General features: G+C 33.9%; 2 protein-coding genes across 4 annotated transcripts; both read right to left on the bottom strand.

Annotated features, from left to right (window-relative positions):
• Positions 1-6,317: 6,317 nt before the first annotated feature.
• On the bottom strand, positions 6,318-9,263 carry LOC113735053 (uncharacterized). The gene is made up of 2 exons (XM_027261972.2): positions 9,103-9,263; positions 6,318-7,007 (listed from the first exon to the last, which is right to left on the bottom strand). Exons 1-2 carry the CDS (start codon positions 9,132-9,134, stop codon positions 6,476-6,478), a joined length of 564 nt encoding a protein of 187 aa, XP_027117773.1. The 5' UTR covers positions 9,135-9,263; the 3' UTR covers positions 6,318-6,475.
• Positions 9,264-11,635: 2,372 nt separating this feature from the next.
• LOC113735052 (uncharacterized) lies at positions 11,636-19,192 on the bottom strand. Of its 3 annotated transcripts, none has more exons than XM_027261970.2 (6): positions 18,866-19,192; positions 17,514-17,925; positions 15,689-15,999; positions 15,534-15,593; positions 13,906-14,378; positions 11,636-12,468 (listed from the first exon to the last, which is right to left on the bottom strand). In XM_027261970.2, the coding sequence occupies exons 2-6, from the start codon at positions 17,885-17,887 to the stop codon at positions 12,151-12,153; spliced, it is 1,536 nt and encodes a 511-aa protein (XP_027117771.2). In that variant the 5' UTR covers positions 17,888-17,925; positions 18,866-19,192; the 3' UTR covers positions 11,636-12,150. The 3 variants fall into 3 exon arrangements, with proteins under 3 accessions (XP_027117771.2, XP_027117770.2, XP_027117772.2); XM_027261969.2 differs by having other exon boundaries at positions 17,514-17,958; positions 18,866-19,191; XM_027261971.2 differs by having other exon boundaries at positions 15,534-15,590; positions 17,514-17,958; positions 18,866-19,190.
• Between the last annotated feature and the right edge of the window lie 408 nt (positions 19,193-19,600).

Below are 19,600 nucleotides of genomic sequence, written 5' to 3'. Positions count from 1 at the left end.
TCCTTGAGCCAATCCTTGCTCCTCAAACGGCAATTATATATAATTCTGCTTCATTATCATCATTAACCCTTTGTATGTAGCATAAGAAACTTGCTTTTGGACTTGCCATGCCTGTTGAATTGAATACCCTTAGTCCCCCATGGAGGCCAACACCAACAAGAAAGCTCCTAATCCCAACCGGCCTACCATTTTGGAATAAAAAATAGAAAAACACACAGACACAAACACATAATCATATATTTTTTTCACACACTTTCTTCTTTACTCTTTCACGCAGACACACAGTAGAGAGACACACAGAGAGATAGACAGTAGTGAGAAAAGGGGCATAAAGCTGGTCATGTATTTTGATGAGGAGGAATGTGGGACATGATTGGCACTCAAATGGAGCTAGAGCCTTGTAATTCCAGCCATTGGATCCCAAGAAAAGTTGCTCTCTGGAAAGTTAGTGCTGGATACCAAACATGATTGTGTTTGAATATTTTATTTGCCTAATTGTTGAATGCTTTCATTGCTTCACCATCATGTCACACAGTCTTTGCACATGACCGTTGCAATCTCAGACCAACTACAAACGTTTAAAGCCCTTTTTTGTTTTCTTGTTTTTGGAATTTTAGAGGGCATAAAATGGTGAAACATGAATGAACATATGGAAAACATTCATAAAATCTTAAAGCAGTTTAGTTACAGGTGTCTGATCAGTGCATAATTACTACAGGTAAAGAAGGAAAAGATCTTATATACTTAGGTATTATGCTGAATATAAATTAAGTACACTAACTAGTGCTCTTTTGTATATTTTGAACATCATTTGCATGTTCAAATCTTTATTGTAATTATATGGAATTTCTTTGACACCAATCAGGAAAACAACATGCATGAATGTGTATCAAACCAAGAAGATGAATGTGTATTTATCAATTGTTAAGTTGTAACTGATGAGTCACTTAAGTATTAGCCAATTGGAAACTTACAAGAAGAATTAAAATGCTAGACTAGAGTTAGTTGAATATGTGCCTCAAATTTCAAGCTATGATAAATAATTACAATATTTTTTTTGTAGTATCCATACATGAGAAGTATGATTTTGTGTCAAATAATAGAAAGTATAAAATTTCTCACATAGATAACAAGAGAAATTGACTTGAGTCTATTTCAAGTTCATCACATTATGACTTGGTCCAATCCCAAGTCCTCTTAATGAATTTGTGTGTGTCAATCTCTTGTCACTCTCTTTCTGCCAAAAACAAAAACAAAAAACAACACAAAAAAAAAAGAGGCCCTTTTTTTGGTTGGGGGTGTTGTGGGGTTATTTTATTTTATTTTATTTTATTTTTTGTTTTATTTTATTAATATTATTTTTTTGGCTGTCATCCTAGCAATGCCTAAGCCCACACCTGTCGTTTTGTTTGAGACAGAATTCTGCAAAAAGAATGTAGATTGAGAAAAGCCTTTCAGTCCCTTGTGTCAAGTATGGTTGACTTGATTCAAGTTGTAGTGACTTTAGCCTGTCAAACTATTATTGCGTGAAGACAGAACTATAACTATTTTTTTTTTTTTTTATTGGAGAGGACAGCTCAAAACAAAACCGGTGCATTTAATATAGAACAATAATTCTACAGGTGCCCTCAAAAATTAAGACCTCTGAAGAAAAAAATCATTGTCATATTTATGTGCGCGAAAATGGTCTTGTTTGGATTGTAATTTTTTGAAGTTTTTATAAAAAATATACTGTAGTGATTTGATATATGTGAGGTAAAAAAATAATTAGAAAACGTGTTCACGAAAATATAAAAATTATTTAATAAAAATTGGCTTTCCAAACAAGGGATGATTACGAATCAATTTACACGGCAGTACATCCTTTACATTAAGCAATGTCTCCCTATCTTCTACTTCCTACAATATCTCCCTATTTACTACTCTATATATAATCTACCAGAATTACTATGAAAAAATCTGAAGACTAAAATTCCATTCTAAACTCAGTTCCCAATTTGCTTTTAATTGACATTAGTTTCCCTAACTAGCCAGCAGAATGCATTTTATTTATAATAGTACATAAGATGATCAGCTACCAACCAATGGATATTTAAATGCCTGATTTTGGACTCCGATGTGGCTTGGGGTGCCTAAGAAATTGATAAGATTAAAAAGAAGATTAATCCCAGCTCTACCATGCATGGAGCTCTGAAACTATGTATGCCTTGTTTGGATTGCATCTTGAATTTTTTGTAGAAAAATTATTGTAGCGATTTAATGCATGTGAAAAAAAAAAAGTAATAGAGAAATGTGATCACGGAAAACAACGCAATTTTTCTGCGAAAAATAGCTGTCCAAACAAAGATAACACTAAAATCGAGTGATTCCTAGAATGGTTCACCAATAGAATAGCACATTTGTTAATAAAGACTTATATTGAATATGGGCATGGTGTAATGAATTGACAAACTATCTTTTTCGAGTAGAGGGAGTAGCTTTCGTCATAGGAATTGTTTGCTATTGTTAACTATTCCTAACGTAAACTCCATTTATATATAAATATCAAAGGATTTTTATTTTTATTTTTATTTTTGGGACCAGAGTTGTTTTCCTAGTCGATTTCCCATCTAATACAAAAGGAACTATGCATAACCCTAGGAATTTCTAGAATTTCTTGCATCAAAAGAGCATATATTTTATCTTTTATCTCATTCTACCACTGTATTCAATGTGTTTTTTTTTTAATAAATATCTCTTATAATTCTTTAGAGTTTTGGTTTTGAGATAATACTAATGAAATATCCAAAGCCTTAAAAATGGAAAAAAAATAAAAATGTTCAGGTATTTAGCAAATCTTTTTTGTCAAGCGCTCCCTAAAGATATCCATGTATGATGACATAAAAACGAAAATGAGTAATGGTGTTTTAGATTTTATTAGTCCTTTTTTAAGAAAAATGAATGGTTTTGTTCTGATTCATATTAAACAGTTAGAAAGGAGATAATCAAACAACATATGAGGAGACAATCAAACAACATATGAGAAAATTGCTTAGTAAAACTCCAAGTGGTGACGTCCGTAGAGAGAATTTATACAAAATTGACTAAATTGAGCAAGCCTAAAAAAAATGGTTTTCCACCTATATACTTAGTCACTCTAATATATAATCTTTTCATGTGATATGACCTTTGCTAGAACAAGAAATATTAATTATGTCTGCAACATGAATAAGTATTTGTATAACTTGTCTTAAAAAGGGATTTGTTTAACTTGAACATTAATTTGTTTTGTAATAACAAGAAGTGAAAGATTCATATGAAAGACAACATACATATGAACCTGTCTAAAAGAAAATGAAAATGTCAAATCTAGAAATGTAACAATACTCCATTATTTTCCTGAGTGGGGAAACAGCGATGTCAACTTCTTATTTGAGGATGAATTATTAATTATATCAACGTTGACTACTCAAAGGATGTTGAAATTAGTGTTAAGGTTTCGTACAAATTTTTTTTTTTTTTTTTTTTGTCAGCAACAATACATTTATATAACCTACTCTATCCTAATCAAGAGGGGAGAGAGAGCCTAAACAAGCTGTGGTAGGGGGCTGGTGGGTATACAGAGCCAACTAGATCAAGGGAGTGCTCTAACATAACTCTTAAATTTTTTTCACTACAGGTAAAATCAGTTCAAGAAGGGACTTAAGCCCCTCCCTAGTGGCCACTGAACCATTGGGTCAGTGGTTTGTTTCGTACATTCATCAAAAAGTTCCTTTTTCTGTCACAATCTGAATATATATATACATGTATTTCCTTCAAGCTTTCAAGATCCTTCTAGACTTTTGAAAACTGATCCACCATTAATATTTGACCTCCATTTGGCAAACTTTGGTTAGCCTTAAAATATTGAGTTTCAAACATCGACTGCTTGAAACCCCAAGAGGCAAGAAATGGAACATCATCAAATTGGAAAATCAAAATTGAGGACGTTGATTAAGAAAAACTCAGAAGCACTTTCCGACATTGTTTACCTAGGAAGGAAAAATTTTGGGACGTGGCAGAACCAGGATTAATGAGCAATTATCTATCCCTGGAGTTTAATTGTTGTTTAATTAAGATAATGTTATTTACATTCTTTGCTCTCTGACTTTGAAGTCATTACATTATCTTTCGGCCAAGTAGTATTCATTATTGAACTTGTACGAATAGAAAAGCACCAAGGATTAATAGGTTTAAACATTAAGGAGGAGACCTTTTATATTAGTGATAATTACTGAAATTTTAATTGTTTAATGAGAATCGTGAAAGATTAGAAGGAAAAAAATTAGGGGAAGAAATTTGGAACAAATTGGAGGAAAAAAAAAGAAAAAAAGAAGTTGTTCATTCTCTTGCCTAGTCTACAAAATTTTCTCAGCTGAGGATGGAATGTAAATACACTTTCGACCAAATATGACTCTTATTAAGCTTTCGATAACTTCAATCTTAGTCAACATTGTTCAATAGAAATCAAGCTTGAAATTTATGAGAAAAATAAACAAAGCAAAATGAAATTCAAGGTTGATGTGTTTTGCATTTGATTCTTTTTCGTTTCCTGAATAGGGGAGTGAGAGAAGATGAAAATAAGGAAGGGTGCTGCTAACAAATTCTTGATATCCAATCTAATAGCTACCTTTCAAGATAAACATCACTTACGTAATAGAGTTGGTAGATAGAATAGACCTTAAAAAGCAAAATATTAACACAATGGTTGTACCAATAAAATAAATGTTTCAACTGCATGAGTTTCAGGGTTCTCAAATGTAGCACATCAATTTAGGGTTGTATCTTCCATAACCAAAAGGAGTACAAAAACAGTAGTAGAACTCATGTTGGATTTATTATCGAGACAAAGAACAATAGCAACACCACCAAGCTTTTCTTCCCTTTCCCTGTCCCTCTATTTCTCTTTCATTAACACACAGGCACGTTGCGTCATAAACAGCAAACAAGTGTTGCCAAGTCCAAAATCTACTCTGCCATTGGTTTTGAATGTCATCACTTTTTAGCCTTTTTGAAGATTCCTTGAGTAAAAGAAATAGCAATCCAACAGATAGAAATAGCAATCCAACAGATATTTAGTCGTTCTATCAGTCCCAATTTCTTCTTTTTCTTTCTTTGGATACTTTATTTGGTACTGTCAATTCAACAGTATACATTTTGTCCCCTAGATGCTATTCAAATTAGTCCAAACACCTTCCTAACATGAGTGCGGGATAGGGTCGGTTGCTGCAGTTCCTGTCCCTGAAAGGTAAAACGTTAACATTGGCCCCAAAAATGTATGACTTCGCGTTTGGATTGCAATTTTCTGGAGTTTTTTTTTTTAGAAAATGTACTGTAACGATTTGATATATGTAAAGTAAAAAATTAATTGTAACATATGTTCACGAAAAACGTAAAGATTTTTTGATGGAAAATCCCTTTCCAAACAAGGTTTGTAATATCATGTGTGGATCTCACTGAATTTTGTTCTATATTTACATCATATTGAAAGTGATTCATATTTTAAGCAAATGAACTTACATTTTGTTGAATTGAGCAAAACCATCCAAAAACGATATATCTCCTTTTGTCTAATAGAGAATATAAAAATCTTGTGTTAAAGTTAATAAGCAATAGGAATTAAGCAGAGGGCCAATTATGAAAATGAATGACCAAAAAAAACATTAAGTGTGAATATTGCAACTAAAGGGTTGGTGTAGTTGGCAATGAGGAGGGTTGAACTGACATTAGTAGTTAGAGAACAACCTCAACAATTTTCTAATACATCTGATTTCGATAACATAACAACTATCCTTGTTTTACAAGTTCATTGCATATTAATATACTTTGGAGTGCCTTTCAAGCAAAATAATCATTCTAAAAATGGAAGTACACTCTGTCTAGGATCTTTAGGTTTGTTAATCTTGGGTGACCTAAAAAGGGTTGTTAGCCTGGTGTACGTCCATGGTGCAACAAGAACCCAAATTCAAAGGGGAAAGAATGTGCATTAGAGCATGAGACCATGATCATTTGATATCCATTAGTTTAATGTTCAATCTTTCCCAAGTCTCATCCACTTGTATTTAGGCTGTGCTACTGTCAACAACAAGTTTTTTCTGCATTGTTACAATCCTTGCTCATCCCATAACAAGTCACCTAAGGACACTACCATCAAGGAAAAGAATGGAAACTAAATATTTTCAATATTGCTGCTCTTGAACTTTCGTTTATTAGTTTTATTTGTGCTATGAGTTTCTTCAATTGTTTGTTCTCTGTTTAAATGTGTCTACATTTCGCACATAAAAAAAATGCTCAAAAAGTTAAAGCTACAAATTAAATCTCGAGTAAATGTTTAATCTCAAAGAGAATTACAGGGAAAAATATTTTCCATCCAAAAGCACAAGCAATATACCACAATTGCAAAGCCAAAAAGATGGCAAAAAGAAAGAATAAAGATATAGCAAATTTTTATTTGAGGTCATTCTTCCTCAGCCAAAACCATTCTACTAAGAGGACTCGGACCAAGTTTTTTCCTTCTCATGGCACTTCTTCTTCTAATAATTTCCATTTCATTCCTTCTCCTAAGTTGCATCATTGCTTCTTCTTCAATCACAAATCTCCTCATTAGCACATCATCTGTCAATGATTTTCCGCGAAAAATTTTCCTCCCTTCCGTGCTAATTCTCCCGCTTGGAGTTCTAATTTCTTGCTGTATGGGAACTGGTTTTGATCTTGGATAACTATTACTCCTTCTAGGTGGAACATCACCATGGAAAACTTCAGTGTAGGAGGAGATTGGTGCACACAAACAAACTCGAGTAAACGATGAAGCAACCTTCAAAGAGGTGCATTTCCTTAGCCTGTGCCTGTTAGAATTTGTACCTGGAATTTCTGTTGATCTCGAAATAGTTTTCCATATACTGGCATTTGGTGTTGGAATTTCAGTTGGTTTTGCTACACTAACCTTCCAAACTGTAGCCATCTGCATTGCTCTTTGGTACCAGGGCTTCCTGCAATGTAGCATGATCATTACTTTAATTTAGGTATAAGGTTTTTTTGTTCCTTTTTAACTAATGCTATAAAAATGTGCAAATTTTTTAAAGACGAGGTGATAATAAACGAAATACAAATTGAACTATGCAAAAATTGTTTGAAATTATTTAAGCACGTGCTTGGATATAATTAGCCACATAATCCATACTTAAGTATTGAATAATTACTGTGTGTCTGTGTGTAATTTATTGCACAAAAATATTCTTTCTTGTCCACATTCGCTCTTCATCTAACCTACAAGATTTGCTTATGCTTTTGTGTAATCTAATGCTGGTGATTCTGCTTTGGATCCTCAACCCCAATTACAATAGTTAAAAATGTTCTAGCCTTGGATTCTTGAATTGCTTTTGACAAATCAGCCTTACAACATTTTCCACCAAGCCCCAACAGAAACATTTTATTTAATTCCACAATCTTGACACAAAAACCAAATAGAAAGTAAAGAAAGAAACCATAAATCCAGATCACCACAGTGCACACTTTTCTGTGGTGCTTTTGACATCATCAGTTTCAAGAAATTGTTAGCTTTTCATATTCTTCCTCAAATCAAAGTCATTCAACACGTTCCAAGCTTTATACTTTTCTAGATACACTTGTAATTATTATGCTTAAGGAGATAAAGAGACAGACACCCAACTTCACCAAATCTTTCTTTTCTTTTCTGAGGGAAAAAGTGAAGATGGAAACTACCATCATGCTAAGAAAGAAAAAAGAAATTGTTCTATAACTCTAAAGCAAAGTAGAATGAAGAGTTCTTTAAAAGCATTCTAGAATTGGTCAAGTCATTAGCGTGAAAATGAACTGACTTTCTAGCCATGCCGGGAGAAATAGGCAAAAGACCAAAGACTCTGGTCAAGATTTATGACCAAATCATTAATACCAAAAAAAAAAAAAACAAATTCATTAAATTGGTCACTCAAAAGAAAAAGGCAAAAAACTAGAAAAAAAAAATAGAAAGAAAGCATCGATACCAAAGAAGTTGAAGCCCACGTCTAGTTATAGCCCATAAACTAACACAAAGGTGTGAGATTCAAGATTAAGTGGCCGTTATGAATTTTAAAATCCACTGGACTTTAGGTTTTCTAACAGGCCCACATGTTAAATAGTAGGCCCTGAAGTTGACAAACATATGTAAGAGTACCCCACTAGACATTTAAGTAAAGAAAATTGTATTAACGGGCCAGGTCGAAATGGACCTAAGTAGGAAAATGCATTGAGCAGTTTCCTGCTTTTGTTTTCAGTAAAATTTGATCATTTTCATGAATAAAGAGTTGGGAACAAAATGAGCAAAAAAAAAAAAAAAATCATGTTTTTATTTTTGAAAGAGAAGAATTTTATAAGTTAATAAGTAAGGTAACTCTCTATAAATCATAACTTCATGAGCTATAAATATCAAATTTCTCCAACATATGATATTTATCTGATTGAAAAGTAACTATAGTTGTTTGATAAGAAAGTATTTTCATTCTAAAAGTGAACTGAGTAATTAAAATGAACTAATAAAAATGAAAATATAACAACACTGACCAGGAATAACCTTAAAAAACCGGGTTAAATGCAAATTTGTGTTTTGACAAAAAAAAAATGTAAATTTGTGAAATTCAAATAGATTAGGGGCCTTGTGACCTTGTTTTTGTTGTTTTTTTTTGGGGGGGGGGGGGGTGGGGATTAGTTGCCTATATTAAAAAAATGAAAAATTGTAATTGTAATTGTAATATTGGCCTTCATATCTTCCCATTTATATGGTGAAATTCATTTTTTCTACTCAACCAACAGCAGAAAAGAGCATTAAAAAAAACTCTCTTGCAATTTCAAATATCCTTTTTACTTCAATTCTCTCTGCTGTAAAGTAGTAGCCATTTCTTTGCAGACAAGAGATATCAGTTAAGGGCACAACTCAAGAAGAAAGACTCTAAACAACTAAAGAACTGCTGAATTCAGGAGCTAAGAAAGAAAAAAAAATGAGCCCGTTTTAGTGCTACAGATTCTGCATAATACAGAGCAGGAAAGTGTAAAAGTGATTATAATATGCATGGGCTAAATCTTACGTACCTTGCTTGTGATGAGTTCTTCGGATCTTGCATGAACAAACCAGATAATGAGTATGAGAGAGCTGTAGAAAGAGAGCAGCAAGGTAGCTCATCTGGGTAGAACTGAGTTAAAATGAGCAAACTCTACTGCAGTTTTGGTTCAGATTGTGTGATTGAAAGATGTGTTGGCAATATGGGTTCCTTTTTATTTTTTTAAACCTTTCCCTTTAATTCTTTATTCTGTACTTCTCCTTTTGCTTTGGCAGACATGATTCCTATTGATATTGTCACACACACATCACACACACACTCTTAGATATTCAAATTTACAAAGGCAAAAGTGCAATTGCTGCTTTTTTTAGTCAAATTTCCAAGGACGCCCTATTCACTTTACCATAAAGCTATAGCATGATATGATGCATTTCTTTCTGAATTCGTAGTATGTATGGCAGTAGTGCCTTTGTAATCATCATGTTCACTTCCTTACTATTATGTTAATCATTGTGAGCATGTAAGATCAGTTGGAACACTGACTTTGTGTACTAAAAGCCTGCCATTTATCTTCCTTTTCTTATCTTTCTTTTCCTAGCTTAAGTGTGGCTTACAACAATCATGGAGGATGAAGTCTTGTTTGGGGAAATTCTTAATGCTTTAACTGCATGTGTCCAACATTATTAATTCTTAATCTTTATAGTACTAATCTAACTTTTCTATATTACCCATTCTTGAAATATGGCACTAGTACTCATTCTTAAATCTATAGGACCATGGTACTAGCTAGCACTACTTTTTTTTTTTTTTTTTGAAAATTAAACAGGTACTGTAAAGAGTAAGAATAAATACTATCCATTACATGTCAATTCCACATTTGAAATAAATGATATGTGGACTAATTTCTCTTTTACATTCTCAAACTTGTACCTATTCTCACTTGTATGTTCTAAACTAGTGGAATAAAACACCGTACAAATGAAAAACAATGTATTATTTTGTTCCAACTGCTCTTTTTGATCATTTTTAGTATACTGTCGTTGATTTGTACCGTTCTCTATTTCATTAGTTTTGTTTATGCTGTAATCAATTGGATTTAAGCATCACACATATGAAATGTTAGGATGCAAAAGCGTTTGAAATTGAAATTTATGGTACAAAGTGAGAATGTATTACAAATTCGAGAATGCAAAGTAGAGTTAATCCGTTATATATTTTCTGGGATTGTTTCTACTTTGCATGTTTCAGATCTAGGCTTCTAACCCTCTAGCACTGATTAGACTATCTTTGATCCTTTAATAAAGTGTATGGTAAAGTCGTGCAGAGATTTGAGATAATGTTGCTTGCTTACTATGAATACACATGATGCGAATCTTCTTTACATTGCCTGCCTTTTCTTTTATCAAAAAAAGGCAGCTAAAAAACAAAAAAATTAGTCATCTATCCACTGATATTGTACAGTAATATTTTAAACGTGATCAGCAAAATTTTCCTAATCTGTCATGATGCACAAAACGACCTTCATATGAAATGCGTCACCATCTACTGTGATATTTAGGAAGGTGCAGAAAGTGAAAAGAACAAAAATAAAGACAGGACAATAGAACATATGGAACAATTTGGTAGATGAATCATGAACTCAAATTACAACACGTTGTAATCTAATGTTTCTATAGTTAAATTAGTAGGTTAGAAGAAAGAATTAGTTTGTGGTGAAATTAGTCTTATTTGACAGGCAAATGCAAATGTAGAACGCCCTGTGAATAATTGTTGCTGTAGATTTACGTTTCATTGAGAAACTAAAACAAAGAAATCCATTTATTTTTGGGATAATATCAGAAACCTTCCTTGAGGATTCTCCTAATATCACTTGACGCCCCTGAGGTTTTAAAAATATTGCTTACCTCCTCTAGTAATTGTAAAAAAACTATATTGGCCCTCGCTTAATACGTAATCATATATCAAATAAATAGATCTCAAAAATTTTTTAAAAAAAAAGAAATGAAAGTCACATTCTTATTTTGTAAATTATGCAAATTGAATTTTGTTTATGTTGTGCTATTTGTGATTGTAGTAAAGTAGGTATGATTTATTTGCTTATTTTGAGTTGATTTGCATAATGATTAGTACAAATTAAAGGTTTGGGCACGGGTTGAAAAGAAGTTGAAAAAAAAATATAAAGTTCATAAGAAATCAGTTTTGAGCAAATCAGGAACTTTTGCATAACTCCAAGACTTATACACTAATGCTTGTTATTGTTCTTATGTGACATAACTTTGTAATAGCAGGAATTAAACAAGAGGACAACTTTCAGGATCTGTTTGAATCCACACCCTTTTAAGGTTGCCCTTAGAATACTGCATCTCCTACACTTTGTTCTCCTAACAAATTCTAAGCATTAGCACTTAATTAACAGGTTATGCAAGGATAAACCAAAACTCAACCACAACATCACAGCTTGGGATAAACTTAAAACAGGTTTTCCACGTAAATTTCGCAACTTTTTAATAAAATTAATTGTGTGAGTCTGGGGATTAATTCAACATTTTGAAATGTTAAACAGCTGAATGCCAACCTCAATACATCTCTATTCCATAACAAAATCAAAGTAGTTAAAAGGAAAGGAAAGAAGCACTTTTTACAAGCAACTCTTTTGCCAAGCCAAATGATCAGTCACAAACTATCAAGCACATTAAACATGCCACGATAGAAACAAAAACCAGCAAGGCTTAAAAACCATGATGTTACAATACACGTTCAAAACTCCATGCATTGGGTCTAAATGCTACATTCAAATCTAGAAGAAGTCTGCCACTTCAGCTGGTAGTCAAACTGCTCATGCTATTTGTACATCTCGAGATGATGAAACTGCAGTGCAAGTAAAAGCTTAGCCTTTCTGCTACAAAGATATTATCTAATTCCCAGCTGAATGACAGCTGGGCTGCTTATTCTGAACAGAGCATGAATCATGACAATGTTTTGTCCTCGAGTTTGGAACTTGGAGTTCAGAACCTTCCAAGTTCCGCCATTTATAAGAAGGTAACTTGTCTGCAATTTTTTAAGTTGTTTTTGAACTCCCTCACTGGCTATCAGGTTCACCAGGAAGTTGGCGACTCCAGCCACCAGAACCAGCTTTGCGTTCACCCCGCTTTCTTTTATTCTTTGGAAAATGAATCTCCGTGGCTAAGCATGATTTTAGAGTCGATTGCTCCTGAGAAATGGCAGGTCCTGTCTCTTTATCAAGATCTTCCAATGCTGGAAAGGTTGGATTAGTACTTTCCTCTTCTCCACTAATCTCAGCATCTTGATACTTGTCTGCTGAGGCAATATGAGTTTGTTTGAACGTTTGTATCTCCATTCCGACAGATTCATTATGTATCAGAATATTATCCACAATCTGAAATATCAGAGTTAGAAAATAGATGCCACACACAGTTCTACCTCAGCGAAATGATACAAACTTATCATTGCAGCAAACAACATCACACAACATAACAAAAATGAAGACAAAAGAATGGAGTTACAAGGTTGCTATTTGTATTTGGAAATATCCTAGTTCAGTGAAGTCATAAAGAATGACAACTTAATAGATGACCATCTTGAAATTTTAGAATACCAAGTTTTAAGTAAGATTTCCACCAGGATGATCACAAGAGCTGATTGGTTAGTAAAACTACACAACCAGTATCACCATTGTGATAGATTTCCTCCATTCTTCTCAAGAAAACTTTTTGACGATTAATCTTAATTTTTGTGCATGTTCCATGTAAAGTGGCCAAAAGTGGTTTTGAAGCTGTTTCGTCAAATGATAAATAGGATACATCACAGTCTTCTAAACCGTCTTCTGGCAGATTATCAGTTCCATGACTCATGAGCCTTTTAAGAGAAGTTGAGGTGTTTTAGGCATGTAGACAAAAGAAGAAAGTGGTTCAGTGCAATAGATGGGAAAAGATCAAGTAGATATTAAAGAATAATTGAATTCAAAGTTCCAACCATGCTGCTCAAAAGGACAAGAAAGTTTATGTCCAATGACTCTATGCAACAAAATATCATATACATAATGTCCAGGGCAGAAATACATCAGACAACTCTAAACAAGCAAAATTATTGAATCACTCTTTTTCCATTCACTCACTGTCATAAGGAGCAGAGAAATGAAAGAGCTCAAAACCACACAGCAATAAGACCCTAAGACTAAGAAACACATTTACAACTTCCCCACTACACAAATGATAATCCTTTTGCAAAAATTCCTCATACTCTTATGAAAAAAAACAATTAGACAAACTCATTGGAATTTGAAACAAAGACTCTGACCGGAGTGTGCAAGCCGAAATAGGTTCACTAAATTTGAATTATTCAAAATTAGAACTTGATGTTTCAAAGCATCTTTTCCATTGATTTGTGTAAAAGGAATGATGCCTTCCACTATCTCCAGCACACCAATGCAGAAGAATGGGAAATACTCTAAATACGTCTAAGGACAACCAATTCAATCTTTTTATGCCTGAAACAACTACATTTCCTACAGTTAAGATTTAATTCGGTTGCGTAGCTAGTTAAACATTCTACAAAGAACTTGGCCCAGAGAAAACACTTTATGTTCTTAAACTTGAAGACGATGATTATTGGAAAATCCTCTAAGAGAAGTTTAACGTCCCACTACCACTCAATGCCATATCAGCACAATTACCAAAAACAACACTCAGTTATATAAGTGTCCTGTCTGGGCTGTGTCTGTGAGTGTACATGCTACACAAATATGTACCCACCATATCAGCAAGTCTTATGAAACAAGCAAGATTGATAAGCATATACATGTAATCAGCCTTACTTTTTCACATGAATCAGCAACTTGTGCCTGATGATGGGTCACATCAGCTGACGATAGAAGTCCTACTGTGCTCTCAATTATATCAGGAATGAGAATACCCTCGCCATAATTCGAAACTGCAGTATCAGGCAAAACAAAATCTCCTAGATCATATTCTGGCATATGCTGAATTGATGAATATAAACCTCCTACTGAGACTGTATCTCCATTGCAGGTGGAGAATGTGGGGCTACGAACAGAACTGTTCAGTAGATCACAGGGCACAAGATGGTTTATACTTTCAGAAGAAGAAAATTTTCCAGCATACTTGGTCATTATTGAATCAAGTGTGGACTTCAGCTTGTGAACTCGAGTATGTATCATATCAATCTTCTGAAGGATGTGCTCCTGGAATTCAGTATCTACTTTATTAACTAACCATTCATTATTAAAGCCAAACTCATCACAGCTAGCAGGATTCTCTCCAGGAAACACTGCCATGGAAAAATGTTAAATAAGAAGCAGCAAAGTTGGCAACATAACAGAGCAACTTCATGTTCAAAGGTGTTTACTAGTATATGAAATAAAGGAGGTAGGATTTGTAACACAGATAATAAGAAAATAGCTCCAAGGAATCATTATTTCCAGGAACAAATATACACATTATACAGGACAAATGAACACCTATTCTTGCATAAATTCATTTCTCTTTCCTGCAACTACTCTTCAGCTTTAGCATTGGTAGCCTGAACCATTATATTAATGCATCCCTAAGATTCTTTTTTTTTTTTTTTTTGCATCTTTAAGATTCATAAATGAAGAAATATAGAGATTCAAATGTGCACAACATACATGCATTGATTTACAGACATATTTGTTTTTCTTTCCTTCATTTACCATTGCAACTTGTCTTCATCGCGATTAATAAAAAGTCTAAAACTTAACTAACTCATCTAGCAATACAGTTTAGCATTCAAAGTGTTTCCTTTCCATTAGTGTAAACTAAAATGTGCAATTAATCTACTGTATCCACCTGCTTAACTAAGATTCTAAGTGGCTTCCTATTGGCCGTACATTGAAACAACTTTGACCCAGAAGATGTTTCATGGTTCTTCACAATTTTTTTTGATCCATGTATTTATTTGAATATTTAGCTATGAAAGAAAATAAATTTTAGTCTTTAATCTCATCAAGGTAGATCCCTGCTTGCATCAATGTGGTATATCAACATGAAACATCTTTCCCAATTCAATTGCTGTATCTGTTAGGTTACTTATTGTGCAGAGCAAAAGAATATTCTTCTGTGCAAAGAAACATTTTGGTAGTAGAAAACAAGGGTAGACAACATAATGTATGTCTGATGTAATAATTTCTAGAAGTTTCAGATAATAAGTTAAATTTTTAGTAGCTAGCTGAGAAAATTTTCAAGCAAAAATCCCAGATAATCTCCTTGTAATGTTGAAAAAATTTATCTCGAAAAGGCAAATAGCTTTATGGTGGTTTCTTCAGTGCTTGGAAAATTCTAACAGACATATTTAAAAAAAGAAAATGATCAATAACCATGACAAGCCTATGAAAGTTGCAATCCAAACTTAAAGTATTGAGAAACATCAGATTGGTGTTTTATGTTTTCATTCTGACTTAGATACCTGGATTACCAAAATCATCAGCCACAGAATTTCCATCCTGATCAGATCTCTTACTTTCTGCTACATGTCAAAGGCCAGACCTGAAATTAGAGCCATATCGAAGAAAAGCAGAATATTTCATGCCAAGCACCCAACAAAAAAGGCAAAAGACATACCACGGTAAGAGAAAAGATTATGATGTGCCATATATGTTGTCGTATCAGTTGTAGATTCAACTCTCTTTCTTTTCCTCCTTTTCAAGGGCATTTTTCTGTGGCTTTGTGGCGTATATGGAAGACACTTAGAGCCAAATTCTTCTACTTGTAATTGATCAAATGGCATAAGTTTATTCTGATCGTATGCTGCAATATGTCTTCTATACTTTGAGGCTTGCGACTCAATTTCCTTTATTTTCAGTTCAGTCCATTTGCACCTCCACGTCAGATTGCGTATAAAGTTTCTCCAGTGACAAGTTAGCTTTTTCTTCCTGCAAAATATTGAAGTGTATAGAACTGATAGGTCATATATAGAATCAGATTTACCAGCTTTGCTACTGTCATTGCTAAACAACACAAATGTTCATATATGAATCAAATTGTCAACTATTTTCCATTCATAATATGCCTAAGCCTTCTAAAGACCTAGAAACAAAAACAAAAACAAGGATCTCGGGAGAAAGAAAAGAAGAGGATGATATTTAAATAGCACTACATTTATTGTGTCAAAAAAACAAGAGTTCACAATAAAAATGTTGTGTTACAAACAATGGTTCCTCTAGTATTAAAAAGTTCTAACTGAATCACAAAGGCAATTGTTACATCTGCAAATGGTCACACTGCAATGTTAACTATTGGATATGGGATCCAACTCAAATCAAGAATCACTGTAACAGGATATATGAGCCAATTTCTAGAAGAATAAATATATAAATTCCACACCTTTTCAGGTAATTATATTTGGTGGCAAACTGGGCTTTTGAATAAGAAAATTTTGGCAGAGGAATCTGCAATAGCAATCAGAATCATGCTAACCAATCATTGTTATAGCTTTTCACATCGACTGTTTCAAGCATAAAGTGCATTCTCAACCTTCAAATTAATACACTAAGCCCTTCCTTGACAAAATTAACCAACGAAGAGCCAGATCAAAGTTGGTAGAAGAAAATAAACCCAGAAATAACAGATTGTTCAGTCCTGTCTTCAAGGTTCACCTTCTCTTTTCTTAATTCAAATTGATGAAGCTAGCCCAGGAAAAAGAAACTGACCTTAAGGACATCATGTAATGAATTGAGAGGAAGAAAAGAGCAGACTGCACAGAAGAAGGTACAGAAGGAACAAAACTTTGGGAACGTAAGATAAAAAAAAATATATTAGTGGCATCTTTGAGTTCAAAAATATTGGTCTGGTTGCATCTGTTAACTCTATAACTTATTTCTCAGTTCATGCTCATTGCCAAAAATCCTTTATTCCATATTTGTCACTTCACCTATAGATGCATGGTACAAGCTTGAGAGTCTCAAGCTGAGCTTTACAATGTTGCTTTTAGGGGTTTCCAACAGACGGGGTACATAAATAAAGATTTAGTTAAGAAGATTTCTCCGACCCTTATGTATATGCTGGAAGCTTGGATAGCAGCATATTTGGGTTTTACATAACAATGAATGCCATTTTCCAACATATCACTTCCAAGCCAGTCTAAGGCAATGGAGGACTTCCCCTGGGTTACACGGAGCTTCATTAGACAAGCTGATCTACGCAGATGAGCCTGTACACAATTTCCTAGATCTTAGAGGTAAAGGAAGTTAGATGTCTAACTATCAGTACTAGCAAAAAAAGCAACAAGGGAAATAGCTTTAAAACTGTCAGGATTTCCAACTAATGAATATCGGAGATTACAACGATTATGAATACCAGGTAAAGGATACCGTTCTAAACCTAAAATTGTTCCTTGTGCAACGCAAACAATGGCGTAGAGAAACATCTTGTAGAAGCAAAACTATACCTCATTGGAAAGAAACTGCTCAATCCATCAAATGGAGATCCCAGTCCACCAGGGTCGTATAGTTGTGACTCAACTTCAGCATCACTGAACCCAGAAGAATTCTCTTCTCCAGATGTAGTGTCGGCAAATGAGCTTGAGCATTCAGTAGCATCAGGATCTTCTTTTGCAGCCAATCTACTGTCAGGATTCCTTTTAGAACCAATTACATCAACAGCTGCATCCTCAGTGACCTTTGGAAGTTTAATTTGTTCACCTAAGCCTTTTCCGTCAGGGCTTGCAAAAGTTTTACCAGCCTTTCTACTCGATGTGTTAGTTGCTGTGACACCTGCTATACCCTTTGAATCAGACTCGAGCGGTAGTTGAGCAGGGGACATGATCACAGGCTTTCATCAATTCCAGCTCATTCTCTTGGCTAATTTACGAAAGGAAAATAGAAATAAATAGCCTGAGTCCACATTCAACCAGGCTCATGTTAGTGCTACTAAACTTACAAACTATAAACATCATCCAAATAATGATAATACATCCACCAGGAGGTGAAGCTTGAGATACTCATAATGAGTTGAACTACAAACAAATTCGCTCAATTCAACGAGATATCTTTTAAATAAAAATCTTAAAGAAGCACATACAAACCAATAGAGCTAGCAGATTGTTTTACCATCAACAAACTATCGATGAGACTACCAAGCTATTGAGGCTTATAAAACAATAAAAATGTTAACAAATCCACGCAAAACAGAGGGAAAAACAACAAATGATTTAACAAGTTTAGTGCTTGACTGCAAAATTTCAATGTCCAAGCCAAATGTCTGGAAAATGGAATCAAAATTAAGAAAGACATAACTTAAGAAAATTTAAGATTACTAGCTTGTGCTGCTTAACTACTTACAGAATTAAAACGGGATTTATACACCATGATTGTACAAGTTTATAGCATTATGTCAAAATAAACAAAATTGAACCAAATACCCACAACACCCAAAAATGAAGTAAAGAATAAGCAGTCAAAAACTCCTGCAAATTCACAAAATCAAACACACAGAATAATCATTAACCAGCTAACTAGCTAAGCATGCATAACCAACTAAATAATCGCTCAACAAATTAACAAACCACAAAGCAACTCTCTAACAACCAATTTCTTACATGCAAAAGAACAAAGAAACAATTCAAATTCAAGAAAGAAAAGCTGCTCAAAATCAGAAACAAAAATAGAGGCAAAAAAAAAATCCCACAACAGCATTTGCACAACATTTAAACATACAGAGAAAGCTAACTGAATTAAAAGCTAAAAGGGTTCAAATATTAGCCACAAAGAGAAAAATGCAGGCAGAAAAGGAAAGGGGTACCTGGGCTGGGAATGAAAGTAGCAAGGGTGTAGTTAAGCAGACAGGGGCGGCGACACAAGTGTGTGAAATGAGAGGGTACGGAGGCAGTTAACGTTAGGACTTAGGAACATGAGCATAACCTAAGTCTGTGCTGTTAGCAATAAATTAATACTACAAGTGCTAAATTAACATCTCATGAGTTCTTTTCTTAATCTAATACTACTCTTTTTGGTATTTAATTTTTTCCTCTATAATGGTTCCCGCTTTTAGATGGTACCGGACTACCGGGTCTACTTGTGTATTCGATGGCATCTATGCTGGGAATTTTTGGCAAGGGCGAGCAGTATAGTTTGAGGATGCACTTTTAGTTTTGAAAGTTCGGGGGCTGGACCAAATTGGTCCATAATATTTGAGTCCAAATGAATGTAGTTCTCATTCTCATAAATCCGTTTTTGACTGGATTGGTCTTCAATGTTTCAAGGAATAATTTCGGAAATCTCCCCTAAGATTTTATGAAATATCACTTTGCTCTACCGATGTTTTCAAAATCTCAGTTAACCCCCTTGAAGTTGATAGTTTGTTACCAATGTCAGCCCTCTGATCAAAAATAATATTAGAAAATATATGTTGGAGGAGAGAGAGTATTTTGGTGCCCTTAATACCCTTAGGTTGTCCCCAAAAAAAAAACATTTCAAAAACTAAGGTAAAAAAGTATACAATTGAAAACTTTTTGGAAATAAGGAAGTCAAAGTGTGA

This window comes from Coffea arabica, unplaced genomic scaffold (genome assembly GCF_036785885.1).
Source record: "Coffea arabica cultivar ET-39 unplaced genomic scaffold, Coffea Arabica ET-39 HiFi ptg000039l, whole genome shotgun sequence".
NCBI lineage: Eukaryota > Viridiplantae > Streptophyta > Magnoliopsida > Gentianales > Rubiaceae > Coffea > Coffea arabica.
The sequence above is the reverse complement of the archived record's forward strand: the minus strand, read 5'-3'. Positions and strand labels throughout refer to the sequence as shown.